Genomic DNA, 15112 nt, shown 5'->3' with positions numbered 1-15112 from the left:
TTGTGATCTACTTTTTGGTCAGGGAAATACATGAACCACAGTTGTCATTTATACTTCTGTATTTGACTTTGATCCAAATTAAAGGGAAATTTACAGTGTCAGTTCACTTAAAAGCAGATGGATCTCCCTGTTAAACCATCTCGTTCTCCCTCCTCCATCCGCATCCCTACCACACTGTCTCAACAAGACTCTGTATGGATTTATGGGATATTTTCACCATTACCAATGGAAAATAAATTTTGACCACATAAAAAGTATTAAATGAAGTGAGTAAAGGGCTTATTATATATCCATACTCTTGATAGGTGCTCCTTTATTGGGTCCTTGTCACCCAAAAAAAGATTTAGTTTTTTTGACGCTAATGTTTGTATGTTTTTGTCCATGCAGCCTTAGGAAAATCCAAAGGTATGGTATCCGCTAGTAGCTGCTGGGCTATGTTCAGCCTTTTAAACTTTAAGCTAACTATGTCCCAGTGAATTCTTCAAGAAGTTGAATGCTCCATGTTTGGTTGCTTGGCAAATATTTATTGCTGTGTTTTCATCATTAAATTAGAATCCCAAAATTGTGGAGTCTAACCCCCACAATTTGCATATGAGGAAACTGAAGCATAGAAGACACTTGCCCAAAGCCATATAATTAGCAGTGGAGCCAGACTAGACTATAGATCTCATGACGCCCGCTCAAGGACACTTTCTACTACACCAAGAGACCAACACATAGTTGTTAAATTTGCTCTGTATCGTACCAGGCTTTAAAGAACTGATCTGATGTTTCTGCTTGTTTGGGGGGTAACCTAAAGGCCCAGCCAGTAATATCCATGTATTTTCCCTTCCCTTGCTCAAAAATCTTTCTAGACAAGATCATCTTGTACTTTGAGGGAAGGTTTGACTTTGTGGCAAACAGACTCTTAATATGGCCAGCTGGGTTTAGTAGCATATTGAAGTACCACAACCCTATCCTTAATTCCTCCTGCTAAGGAAAACAACTCTACTGAAACCTACACGAACCAGAGTTGTCATAGGCTGGCCCCAGCAGAGTGTGTGGGTGGGAAAAACTTGCTTTTAATTCCCATTTCAATTCAGAAGAAACAATTGCATTGCTTATCCTGAAGGGGAAGAAGGCTGTGCTCAGGCTATGCTAATGTTTCACTTTTGTGCAGATGTGCTTTAATGTTTCTGCTTTGTTGGGAAGGGATCCTGCCAGTTATATTATAGGATGGTAAACAGGTGTCTTTGTGTCATTCCCCAACCAGCATGGGTGTGAGGGTTATGGATACATCTTGGGTGGCCCGAAGAGGTTCCTCTGTCACCCGAAAATCATCCTGTACTCCACCAACTGTGCAGCCTCCTGCTCCACCTTCTGATCTTACTGTTCCACCTCAGTCACCGGTTCCTGAGGAGTTACTTGACATTTCAGCAACTTCTTCCCATCCTCCATCTAACTTTGGCTCACAATCTATGGCTGAGCAGACAAGGTAAGAAAGAAGAACACTCAGGATGTGGAAGATCTCTACTTGCCCATGTCCATTTGGTGGCTCTTTTTGATTCAGTTACGGTGCTTTTCCTTTTCTAAATATTTATGGGCGACTTTCTCCAGAAGTGTGGCACAGAATAATCTTCTCTGAAGTTCCCCTAAAGAATAAGGGAGATTTGAAGCTTTTCAAAATCTTCATTCTGGGTTAAAAAGAGTTAAGGTGGTATTTTTTTTCTTTTTGCTAAAGCAGAATATGGGAAAGCTAAGATTGCATTCTAGAATTTCTCTTTCCTTTTGTAATTTTCATGATTTTAAAAAACTTAATTAGTGTCTTTATTTTTAGATCACGTCATTTCTAGATATTATTTCTCCCACTCCCTAGTTGAAGCCCCTGGGACCATATCTATGTAATTGTCGTATTTAGTGAGAAATCCTACTATCATGACTCCCCCTGCCCCAACAATTTTGTAGGTATCTTGGGTGAAGACTAAGTGATAATATTGCCCTCTGATTGTAGCAAATACAAGTGGTTTGTCACAAGTCAACAGACAGCAACAGCGCATGTCCCCTGGCTAGTCAAGATTTCTAAGGACACTGCTAACTATGTTAGCAGAGTAGTAGTCCTCAAACTGTTATGGAGGAAGGTTTGGGCTGTTTATAATAATACCGTCATTACATATCTGTTTATCAAATCCATTTCCCACCTAAAACCTTACATTATTCTCATAAATTCCCTAAGAAGAAGGTAGGATTGGTATTTTTTCATTTCATAGGTGAGGAAACTAGAACCCCAAGAGATCATGATGTCCTCAAGATTAGTGACAAAACAAATTAGTGACAGAGTAGCTGTCCTAGTCTGATGCACTTTTCCCACTACCATTGCTCAAATTCTTCCATTCAGATTTTTTAGGTTTCATTTTCACTTTGAAAGAAAAATAAAACCAGGTTCATAGATCTGGAGCTTGAAGGGACCTAATGGGTCATTTAGTCTAACTCCTCATTTTATGGAAGAGGAAAAAGAGGCCCAGGGAGGATAAATGACTTGTGGGATTTTAACCCAGTCCTCTAACTTCAGAGCCAGTGCTCTTCCCAGTATATCACACAGCCTCCTTCTTTCTAGGTGGCAGGAAAAACACCAAGGAACACATCATGTCATCTGCTCCCCTGACTAGGCTTATCTCTTTGAAAAGCAAAAGGGAAATTACATATCAATAAACATTTACTAAGGGCTTACTATGAGCCTAAACTGTGCTTGGTGTTGGGAATACAGAGGAAAAAACAAATCAGACTCTACCCTCAAGGAACTTACATTCTAGAAGCAGGGGAAACATACACATGTGTATTTACTTAGATAAGTAAGTAAATATAAAATATACATGTAGTGTACAGAAGGTAATTTCAAGGAGGAGGCTGTAGCTTTTGGAGAGGTCAGGAAATCATTTAGAGAAATAGAAAAAAAACTGATACAATTGTTCATTAGAGGTGAAAAAAACCTAAGGGACTGAGTCCCTTATTTTGCAGTTGAAACTGAGACAAGAGAAGGTAAATGACTTGCTCAAAAGTGTCGTGTTTTATGTTGAACTATTGAAATTCACATATCAACTCTTTTGTGATCATCAGCATCTACAAATTATAGGCCTATGAGATTAACTTCAATTCCTAACAAAATTCTAGAATGCATTAAAGGAATTCTACAAAGTGCTAATCAGCTGCCTCATCCTGATGCTCAGAGTGAACTTGGACTCTACAAGACTATGCTAGAGGATTATACAATTCTTGAAGTACAGTCCCAGTGACAAATCACCTCATATCTGAAGACCTAGCTAAGTGTAGCAGAGGATTGACTAACCCATATCCCATGGTGTATGCATGCAGATGGGATCTTGGGGTCCATTCCATAGACTACATGTGGAGCTAAGTTGAGCTTTTCTGGTGACATGTAGTCTGACTCATCACTCTGAAAACTGTTAGAATCCAATTTGGGGGTGGGGGGGAAGAAGAAGAGACTATTATGGCACCTTTACAAAAACTGACCATGCATTAGATATAACTTCACAAATATATGAAAGGAGAATTATTAAATACATCTTTTACTGACCACAATGCAGTAAAAATTATATTTAATAAAAGATTTTTGGGAAAAGTTTAACAAATTTATTGAAGACTAAATGGAATCTTGAAGAAGTGGTAGGTCAAAGAGTAAATCATAGTGTTTTCATTAAAGATAATGGACACAATGAGACAACCTACCAACATAACAAAATTTTTAGAGTACAACCAAAGTAACCCCTGGGCAAAATCTATCTCTAAAACAATTTCATAAACAACTGCCTTAGAGGGTAGGTTGTGAAGAGGGGTATAAACTTAAAGAAAGAGTAAGAAGCTGTGATTTGGATCTTGGTGAGGGGAAAAGAAGAGGGACAGGAGGGGATGGGAGGTTGGTTGCATCAAGCCTAGAGCACTGGTACTCAGCATACTCATGTTTTGTGACCTTCTTCTTTGCAAAAAGTGCCAGGGAATGAAAAGAGGAAAAGGGATAAGTGAATAAGATGGAAACTGTAAATTGAATGGGAAGAACATACTATAAAACAGAAGAGGATAACAGAATATATTAAAAAGCAGAATCCAATAAAATGTTGTTTTACAACACTTGAAAAAAATTCATACGAAGTTGAAATAAGGGCCTAGAGCAAAATCCATTGTGCTTCAGCAGAACTCAAAAAAGCAGAGATTGTATTTATATTCTCAGATAATGAAAAATAGATTTCATCTTAAAAGATAAACAGAAAAACTACAATTTATTGAAAGGTACCATAGATAATAAATTAATTTTAATACATAAAATATATGTGCCAAATGGAATTGAACCTAAATACTTAAAGGAAAAACCAAATGAGTTATATGGAGAAATAGTAAAATTATAATGAGAGGGAGGGGGATGACATGGCTACTTTAGAAAAATCACTTTGGCAGCTGAGTGGAGGATGAATTGGATTGACAGAGAGACCTGAGGCAGGAAAACCAATTAGGAAGCTATGGCAATAGTCCAGGTATAATGTGATGGTAGCCTAAACCATGGCTGTGGCCATGTGCATGGAGAGAAAGAGAATATTTCAAAAGTGTTGGAGAAAATTGAATGGAAATAGAAAGGAATATATCTTTTTCTCAGTGGCACATGGCACCTACACAAATATTTACCACGTATTAGGGCATTAAAAACTATACAAGCAAATACAAAAATACTAAATGCATCATTTTCAAACTATAAGGCAATACAAATTACATCCAATAAAGGGCCATAGAAAGATAGATTAAAAATTAATTGGAAACTAAATAAACTAATCCTAAAGAATGAGTGGGTCAAATCATAGAAATAATTAGTAATTTCATTAAAGAGAATGACAACAGTGAGACAACATACCAAAATTTATAGGATGCAGTCAAAGCAGTACTAAGGGAAAATTTTATAACTCTAAACACTTATGTCAGTAAAACAGAGAAAGAACAGATCAATGAATTGGCTATCCAACTAAAAAAACTAGAAAAAGAACAAATTAAAAATCTTCAAGTAACTCAAATTGGAAATCCAAAACATCAAAGGAGAGATTAATAAAATTAAAAGAAAACCATTGAACTAATAAATAAAAATAGGAGATTTTTTTTTATGAAGAACCTCATAAAATAAATAAACCACTGGTTAAATTAATTTTTTGAAAGAAAGAAAACTAAATTACCAACATCAAAAATGAAAAGAGTGAATTCACCACCAATGAAGATTAAAAATTATAGGAGCTATTTTGCCCAGTTATATGCCAGTAAATATAACAATCTAAGCAAAATGGATGAATGTTTACAAAAACATAAATTGTTCAGGTTAACAGAAGAAGAAATAGAATACTTGAATAATCCCTTCTTAGAAAAAGAAATTGAACAAACCATCAATGATCTCCCTAAGAAAAAATTGCCAGGACCAAATAGATTCACAAGTAAATTCTACCAAGCATTTAAAGAACAATTAATTCAAATACTATATTAACCATTTGGAAAAATAAGCAAAGAAGGAATCCTACCAAATTCCTTTTATGACACAAATAAGGTGCTGACACCTAAACCAGGGAGAGAAAAGAGAGAGACAGAGAGAGAGAACACTATAGATCAATTTCCTTAATGAATATTGATGCAAAAAATTTTTAAATAAAATACTAGCAAGGAGATTGCAGCAATATATCACAAAGATCATACACTATGATTAGGTGAGATTTATATCGAGAATGCAGAGCTAGTTCAATATTAGGAAAACTATCAGCATAGTTAACCATATCAATAACAAAAAAAAATCTCATGATCATCTCGATAGATGGAGAAAAAGCTTTTGACAAAATACAATACCCATTCCAATAAAAACACTAGACAGCATAAGAATAAATGGAGTTTTCCTTAAAATGACAAGTAGTATCTACCTAAAACCATCAGCAAGCATTATTTCTAATGGGGATAAGCTAGAAGCTTTTCCAGTAAGTTGAGGGGGGAAACAAGGATGCCCATTATCACCACTATCATTCAATATTATACTAGAAGTGTTAGCTATAGCAATAAGAGAAAAAAATTGAAAAAATTAGAATAGGCATTAAGGAAACAAAAACTATTACTCTTCACATATGATGCTGTGGTATACTTGGGGAATCCTAGAGAATCAACTCAGAAACTACTTGAAATAGTTAACAACTTTAGCAGAATTTTGAGAGGAGTAACTTGAGGTCCCCCACTAGTGTAGTTTTATTATTTTTTCCTGTAACTCCTTTAGCTTTTCCTTTAAGAATTTGGATGCTATGCTATTTGGTCCATATATGTTTAGTATTGATATTACTTCGTTATCTATGGTACTTTTTACAAAATGTAGTTTCCCTGCTTATCTCTCTTAATTAAGTCTATTTTTGCTTTTGGGAAGCTAATAGAGTATCAGATCTGTAGTCAGGAAGACTCATCCTTCTGAGTTCAGATCTGGCCTTCATTCTCAAAGAGGACCCATGACATCAGGAGGGTGATGTCTTGACTTGCAAATGGATTGAATTTAAGTGAGGCAGAGCTGTACAAAGTCATCAGCCTCACTCTCCTCCAGAGTTATCTGAGAACAGTGGCAAGGCACGGTCAAGGCAACTGGCGATGGCCCTGGATGCAGTGGGAGACCATGGTGTTTACTTACTAGCTGTGTGACCCTGGGCAATCCTGTTTGCTTTGGTTCCTCATCGGTAAAATGAACTGTAGAAGGAAATGGCAAATCATTCCAGTATCTTTGTCAAGAAAAGCCCAAATGAAGTCACGAAGAATCAGACACAACTAAAATGATTAAACAATAACAACATTTTTGCTTTTGCTTTGTTGATAACCCTACTTTTTTTTTTAACTTCTGCTGAAGCATAAGTGATTCTGCTCCAGCCCTTTATTTCTATTCTGTTTGTGTCTCCCTGTTTCAAGTGTTTGTTATAAACAACATATTGTTGGATTCTGGCTTTTAATCCATTCTGCTATTCACTTCTGTTTTAGGGTGAGTTCATCCCATTCACCTTCACAGTTATGGTCATTAATTGTGTATTTCCCTCCATCTTATTTTTCCCTGTTTGTCCTTCTTTCTCTCTTTTTACCCTGTCCCTCCCCAAAAGTCTGTTTTGCTTCTGACCACTACCTCCCTTAATCCACCTTTGATCAGTCTCCCTCCCCTTCCTTCCATCCCTACTTCCCTGTAGGGTAAAATAGGTTTCTATATCCAATTGAGTGATATATTCCCTCTCTGAGCCAATTCTGATGAGAATAAGGCTCAAGTACTGCCAACCCCCCATTTTCACCATCTTCTCCTCCATTGTAAAAGCTCTTCTTTTCGTGCCTCTTTTATGTGAAATAATCTGTTCTCAACAGCAACAATATGGTACATCTCTTTTCTCACCCCTTAATTTTATTTTTTTGAAATCTTCTCTTCATAATCATCTCACACCCATGCCCTCTGCCTATGTCCTTCTAATTGCCCTAATACTGATAACATTCTTAGGAGTTACAATGATCACTTTTCCCATATGGGAATGTAAACAGTTTAAACTTACTGATTCCCTTGTATGTATTCCCTTTTATGTTTGCCTTTTTGTGCTTCTCTTGAGTCTTGTGTTTGACAGTCAGACTTTCTATTGAGCTCTGTTCTTTTCATCAGGAATGCTTGAAAATCCTCTGTTCATTAAATATACATTTCCACTAGATGGCACAGTGGATAGAGTCCCAGCCTTGGAGTCAGGAGCACCTGAGTTCAAATCTGGCCTCAGACTTGATACTTACTAGCTGTGTGACCCTGAGCAAGTCACTTAACCCCAATTGTCCTGCAAAAAAAAAAGGCAAAAATATACATCCCCCCCCCAAAAAAAAACCCTGATACTTAGTTTTGCTGGATAGGTTATTCTTGGTTGCTATCCTAGCTTCTTTGCCTTCCAGAATATCATATTCTAAGTGCTCCAAACCATTTTTTTGTGGAAGCTGCCAAATCTGTGATTATATGATCCTGACTCTGGCTTCATGATATTTGAATTGTTTCTTTCTGGCTACTTGCAGTATTTTCTCCTTGGAGTGCTGGTATTTGGCTATAATATTCCTGGAGTTTTCATTTTGGATCTTTTTCAGAAGGTGATTGGTGAATTCTTTCAATTTCCATTTTACCCTCTGATTTTAGGAATATCAAGGCAGTTCTCCTTGACCATTTCTTGAAATAGGATGTCTGAGATCTTTTTTGATTATGGCTTTCAGGTAGTCCAATAATTCTTAAATTTTCTTTTCTCAGTCTCTTCTCCAGCTGGGTTGTTTCTCCAATGAGATATTTAACATTTTCTTCTATTTTTTCATTCTTTTGATTTTGTTTTATTGTTTCTTGATGTCTCATGGTGTCATTAGCTTTCACTTGCCCAATTCTAATTTTTAAGGAATTATTTTCTTCAGTGAGCTTTTATACTTCTTTTTCTATCTGGCCAATTCTGTTTCTTAAAGGAGTTCTCTTTTTTGGTGAATTTTTTTACCTCTTGTTCTGTTTGGCAAATTCTGCATCTTAAGGCATTCTACTCTTCAGTGGATTTTTGTGCCTCTTTTACCATTTGGCCAATTTTGTTTTTTAAGGTGTTATTCAATATTCATTCATAAAGTGTTCTTCAGTATTTTTTTGTGCCTCTTTTCATAATTTTCTTGCCTCACTGTTATTTTCTTTTCCCAATTTTTCCTCTTCCTTTTTCATTTGACATTTAAAGGTTTTTTTAGAGCTTCCAGAGATTATTTTTGAGCCTGTGACCAATTCACATTTTTCACTGAATCCTTGCATGTTGCTGTTTTGGTTTTGTTGTCTTCTGCATTTGTTTCTTAATATTCTCTGTCCACCATAGAAACTTTCTGTGGTCAAGTTATTATTATTATTATTATTATTACTTTTTGCTCATCTTTCCAGCCTTTTTCTTGACTTTTAGCTTTATATTAAAGTTTGACTCTGTTCTTTGGGAGAGGGGGTGCTGTTGGGTTTTTTTTGCTTTTTTTCTTGCTTTTCTTGCTGTTGTTTTCAGAGCTATCTCTGGAGGTCTATAGGTTTTTAGTGCTCCCAAGGTGGTATTCTCTAAGGAGAGGTGTAGTTACTGCTTTCCTTGCCTGTGCTCTGGTCTTTACCCAGGAAGGAATCTTGTTCCCTTGTAGCTACCAGTATCAACACTCCTCCTGACCCTGAGAAGTGTGACCAGGTCCCCTGCCCTCCTTCAGTTGCAATTTCTAGTGCTTCCTTCTGTTTTGGAATTGAGACCAGCATTCCTACTCCCTTGTGAGTAACCACAAGCATTCCTTTTCTGCTATGGAACCTGACCTAGGCTTCTGTACCCTTGCAGCCACAAGTGCTATCACGCCTTTTGGTCCTGAGACTGTGACCCAGAATTGAATATGGGCAACAGAGTCCTGAACCCAACACCAGCAAAGGGTCCCCCACAGTTTCCATCTGACCAGTTGTTCACCCCCTAACTGTTCCAGGGCTGAGAGCTCCTGAAGCTGCTGCTGCCACCAATACAGATACTCCTAAGGCACAGCCTGTGCTGTGCGTCAAGGGTCCACCACTACAGAGGTGAGACAGACCTTTCCTTCCAACCTCCTAAGTTGCCTTGGGCTGGAAAATTGTTTTATTCAGGCTTTTTTTTGGTTCTGCCAATCCAGAATTTAATTCAAGGTGTTATTTTAGAGCTGTTTAGAGGGAAATTTGAGACACCTAGGCTGAGTGCTTCTCTACTCCATCATCTTGGCTCTGTTTTTTTCTTCATCTTGACCATTAATAAACCAGTTCAATGCTACACTGTCCTCTTGAATCCCTGGTCCCTTTACCATATCACTAATGAATTCTACTCCTGATCTTTATTTTATGTTTGTATATATCTCTTATTTCCTGTCCCTCTTGACTCTTCTGCTTCTACCCATTCCCTTGCCCTCCTATTACTCAACCTACCCCCTCCTCCAAAGATTCCTCCCTTATCCTCTCCTCCCCACCCTTCCCCCTTCCCTTCTTGTTTCTTTCTGCATTTAGAAGACTTTTATAGTCATATATATATATATATATATATAATATATATAATATATATATATATATATATATATATATATAAAAACCAGTTCAATTCTACACTTGCACTTCCTGACCAGGTTTATAACAAATATATTCATATTACATAATCTCAAGTGCAACCTCATAGCTACTGGGAAATCCTTTTATACCTCTCTAATTTGCTCACTATCTCACTTGCCACAGAAGCTCTCTTTATATATGTTATTCCCTCTTTATTCCATTCCTATTAATCTAGATACCCTTCTGTACCCCCCTATCCTATTCCCTCACCCTTTTATTTCTTTACAAATTTAGAAGACTTTTATTCATAGATAGATATAGAGATATAGATATAGTTCTGTCTTTAACCCAGATCTGATGTAAGTAGGGTTCCCCCTAAAAATCCTTCACTCATCCTTTCCTCACTCCCTATCCCCTTAGCTTTTTATTTCTTTCTGAATTTAGAAGACTTATACTCTTTTACATATGTATGTATTGTTCCCTCTCCAACCTATTCTGTATGAGAGTAGGGTTCCAGAACTACCAGCCTTCCCCACCATCTAATTCCTCTGTGTCAGTTCTTCCTTTCACACCCTATTTGTATAAGATAATTACTCTTTACCTTTTTCTAAACAGTTTTACTTTTTAGAATCACAACAAACTCATTTCTACCCCAGTCTTTCTTTCTAACTACCCAATTACTAATAACAATCGTAGACATACATTTTACATTTCCTCATATAAAAAGTAAAGTCTGATCTTATTAAGTCACTTGTCTTTGTTATCTAGGATCTTGTATGTCAGATTTTCTTTTAAGTTCAGGTTTTTTTGAAACAAAAGCCTGAAAGCCTAGCAATTCATTGAATGTCTTTTTTTTTAATTCAGGATTATACTTAACTTATGATATTTTTGACGGCAACCCCAGTTCTTTTGCTCTTTGATATATAGTGTTACAAAACCAGCGGTCTTTTTAGGGTCACCACTGCTAGATCTTGTGTGATTCTAACTGTAGCTCTGCTATATTTGAATTGGGTTTTTTTTCTTGTTGCTAATAATATTTTATCCTTGACCTGGAGGTTTCAGAATCTAGCTATATATTCCTATAGGTTTTCCTCATAGGATCTCATTCAGGTGGTGATCGGTAGAATTTTTCTGTTTCTACTTTCTCCTTTTGTTCTAAGACTTCAGGATGATTTTCTTTAATTATTTCTTGTATTGTTGTGTATCAAGATTTTTTTTTTGGTCATAGATTTCAGGTAGTGCGATTATTCTTATGTTTTCTTTTCTTGATCTGTTCTCCAGATCAGTTGTTTTTCTTTCTTATGAGGTGTTTCACTTTCTCTACTATTTTTTCATTCTTTATATTTTGTTTTATTATTTCTTCATCTGTTATAACTTGTCTGGCTTCCCCTTGCCAAATTCTAATTTTCAAGGAATTGTTTTCTTCTGTAAGGTTCTACATCTCCTTTTCCAATTGGTTGACTTTCTTATCATAATCTTGTTTCTCTTGGATGGTTCTTATTTTTTTTCCCCCTCAACCTTTCCCTATTGATTTTTAATAAATATTGATTTTTAAAGTCTTTTTAAAGCTCTTCTATGAATTTTTTTGGGGGAGATGACCATGACTACTCTTTGGGGTAGGAAAGGCTTATTTTTTTTCTTCAGTATCCTTATCTGAAGACAAACCCCAGTCTTCTCTGTTCTCATAGTAACTTTCCGTGGTTGGGTTCTTTCTCCTTTGCCTGCTCATTTTTTTTTATTTGTAGGCAGCTTATTATTGTAATCACCTCTAGTTCTGGGGTATGGGTATGGGGTATGAGTATCTTCAGATCATCCTTCAGTTCTCCCCTCTGGCCTAGAACCAAAACCCAGAACTCCACTCTCCTGCAAGTGCTCACAGGCAGTAGCGTCCAGGCCCCACTCCATCTGTACTCACCAGGAGTGTGCTGGTTCCTTTTCTCCCAGGGTCGCATCTTGGCAGCACAGCTGGGCCTGATATGCCTTATCAGCAGAGATTCCCTCAATCTTCCCCTGCTCAAATGCCTGACTCCCCACACCATCCAGTGTGTGAAATCTCCTGTGACTGAGGCCAAGGCCATCTCCCAACCCAGCTAGCCCCAGGGCTAACTGCTTGCTGTTTCAGTGGAACTAGCCTGGAGGTGTTTAGACTTTACAGGGACCAAATCTCAGTCCTGGGATTTTACTTCGGATCTTCTCCAGTTGTCCCAGAAGGACCATTGTTCTGTCCCAACTGTTGTTTATTTTTACCACTCTGTGTTCGTCCTGAGGTGCTATTTTGACTTGTCAGGGAAATCTGGAGAGCTTGGAATTTTCTGACCTACTCCACCATCTTCACAGAATCCTCTCTGTTATAGACTTCTTAAACTCAATTTATCAAAAACTGAACTGATTAATTTTTCCAAAAAATCCTTTTCCCCTTCCAAACTACCATATTACTTGGTCAAAGGCATCACTATCCTGTCAGTCTCCTAAGTGTGCAACTATTTCTTGACTCCTTACCATCTCTCTCTTTCTCTCTCTCTGTCTCTGCCTGTCTCTCTTGCTCTCTTTCACACACACACACACACAACACACACACACACACACACACACCCCTCCACACCCTCCATGCAGCTTTTCTAACATATTGAATCAAATGAGTGAGAGGGTGATTATTGCAGTTTGGGATGTGGGGGTCAAAAGATGTTTTACCTAAGAAAGCAGGAAGCTACAATTTCCTTTCATCCAAACTGAGGAGGCAAAAGATGAATCAGAATGAGCTAATTCCCAAAGAGGTAAAGGAAGAAACCTGGATTTGCCCCTTCTCTGAGGAAAAAAATTACCTCTTTCAATTTCTACTCCAGTATTTCAGCTTTCCTGGGTCATTGAAAATAGCCAACCCAGGAGTTAGCTAATAAATTTTTGTTTGGCTGTCCCTGCTTTGTTCTGCTAATGAAAAAATTGTTTGAACTTTAATATCAGTTGTGCTGACTTTGTTTACAATCCACTCTAGTCTCTCATAGGAATAATTACTAGCCAATTAAAGTCCATAGCTGTCTGATAAATTTTTGACAAATAATTACAAATAAATTACAAAGCCAGTTTCCTTTACCCTACTGCCTCAAAGTAGTTTGTATAATTGACCTGGATGTCATTTAACATGCAGTGGTTCTGAGAAGAAGACATAAGGTAGTGACTGAATCTCCTTTTGGGGTTGAGTGACCCCAAGATCCTTATTTACATGACTGAGATGTCTCCAAGAGCATCATTTACATTGGCAGTGTCTGTAGGAGTATTAGTAGGCTATGGTTCTGGGGTTTGAGAGAAGGTCCCAGGATTCACCATTACTTACAAAGGAGAGAGATTATAAGAATCAGTAGATCAGTGAACCACCTGATGGTGGTTCTTGCTAGGCTTCAAAGGTCTTTCAGGACCATACCATTGGGGTGAGGATGGTCCTAGTTTGAAGATCGGAGGGTAGGAGTAGGGCTTTAAAAAAGCTTTCAGGGAATTGTGAACTGATCCAACCATTCTGGAGAGCAATCTGGAACTATGCCCAAAGGGCTATAAAACTGTTATCCAACAACTGTGATCCCTTTGATCCAACAGTACCACTACTAGGTCTGTGTTCCAAAGAGATCATACAAATGGGAAAAGGACCCTCATGTACAAAAAATATTTATAGCAGCTCTTTTTGTGGTGACAAAGAATTGGAAGTTGAGGGGATGCCCATCAATTGGGGAATGGCTGAAGAAGTTGTCTTATATAAATATTGTTCCATAAGAAATGATGAGCAAGCAGATTTCAGCAAAACCTGGAAAGACTTGCATGAACTGATGCTGAGTGAAGTGAGCAGAAACAGGGGAACATTGTACACAGTAACAGCAACATTCTGTGATGACCCACCTTGATAGACTTAGCTCATCTCAGCAATTCAATGAGCTAAGTCAATTCCAAAAGACTCGCAATGGAAAATGCTGTCTACTTTCAGAGAAAGAACTATGGAGTCTGAATGCAGATCGAAGCATACTATTTTCTTTTTTTTGTTTTTTTCTTTCTCATAGTTTTTGTTCTGATTCTTCTTTCACAACATAACTAATGTGGAAATATGCTTAATATGATTGCACATATATGACCTATATCAGATTGCATGCCATCTTGGGGAGAAGGGGCGGGGTTAGAATTCAAAATCTTATAAAAGTTAATGTTGAAAACCAAAAATAAATAAATTTTAAAAAATAAAAGTAGTTCAGGGATTGATTTTGAAATTTCACTTACCTAAAAGAAAATACTTTTAAATGCTTCAACTCAGGGATTGGAAATCTAATTGCCAGAGATTGAAAAGAGTTTCAAGAATTCCTAAACAGGGCCTTGCTTCTATGTACTTTTATCTCTTAAAATGGAAAACTTTGCTAATCATCATTCTCCATAAGGAATGGAGAAAAAAGTACTGAAATATCTGTAGTATTCTGGTTTAGACTTATTGGGAATATCCATTGAATAATCAAATATTTGCCAGTTATCTTCAATTTTCAAGGATTATACTTGGAACAGAACAAGATAGAAGGAAAAGAAAAGACACAGGCCCTGCCTTCAAGAAGCTTACGATCTAGTAGGGGAGACTTTTAGACTTGAAAAGGTAGAATATAAGTGCCATATGAGTGGTATAGACAATAAGTGCTACCGAAGTTCAGAGAAGGGAGATATTTAGTGATTGGCTGAATTGGCTAGTAAGGACTTCCCCTTTTGTGGAGATTTGACTTGTGCCTTGAAAAATGATTAGTATTTTCATTAGGTGGAGGTGATGTTAGGTTTTAATAAATTTATATGTCATTCCTTGTGTTTGTTTCAGCACTTTACAAAGCAAGGAGCTTTCTTCAGGGTCTGGGCAAAAGGAGAGTCAAAGCTCCACTCACGGGGTCCTCTGTGTGAGTACACAGCCAATGACTACTCTCAGCCAGCCCCACCCAGATCAGAGCCCTCACACACTCCGGAAAGGTATTACTTTTGTCTCTTTTCTCATTAGTCCTTGTTTTCAGCTCACTG

The 15112-nt window shown here is 37.3% G+C and overlaps 1 protein-coding gene across 3 annotated transcripts in view; it reads left to right on the top strand.

The window, feature by feature from the left end:
* ARHGAP44 (Rho GTPase activating protein 44) overlaps window positions 1–15112 on the top strand; it is a 149452-nt gene that overhangs the window by 122953 nt on the left and 11387 nt on the right. For 2 of the 3 annotated variants that reach the window (XM_020965924.2, XM_020965927.2), the window contains exons 17-19: window positions 388–405; window positions 1253–1474; window positions 14919–15064. In XM_020965924.2, coding sequence (XP_020821583.1) covers window positions 388–405; window positions 1253–1474; window positions 14919–15064 — 386 coding nt within the window. The remainder of the gene's footprint in view (window positions 1–387; window positions 406–1252; window positions 1475–14918; window positions 15065–15112) is intronic. The other variant, XM_020965926.2, reaches the window with a different exon arrangement.

The sequence above is a fragment of the Phascolarctos cinereus genome, unplaced genomic scaffold, assembly GCF_003287225.1.
Source record: "Phascolarctos cinereus isolate Bilbo 61053 unplaced genomic scaffold, phaCin_HiC Scaffold_5;HRSCAF=322, whole genome shotgun sequence".
Taxonomy (NCBI): Eukaryota; Metazoa; Chordata; class Mammalia; order Diprotodontia; family Phascolarctidae; genus Phascolarctos; species Phascolarctos cinereus.
The sequence above is the reverse complement of the archived record's forward strand: the minus strand, read 5'-3'. Positions and strand labels throughout refer to the sequence as shown.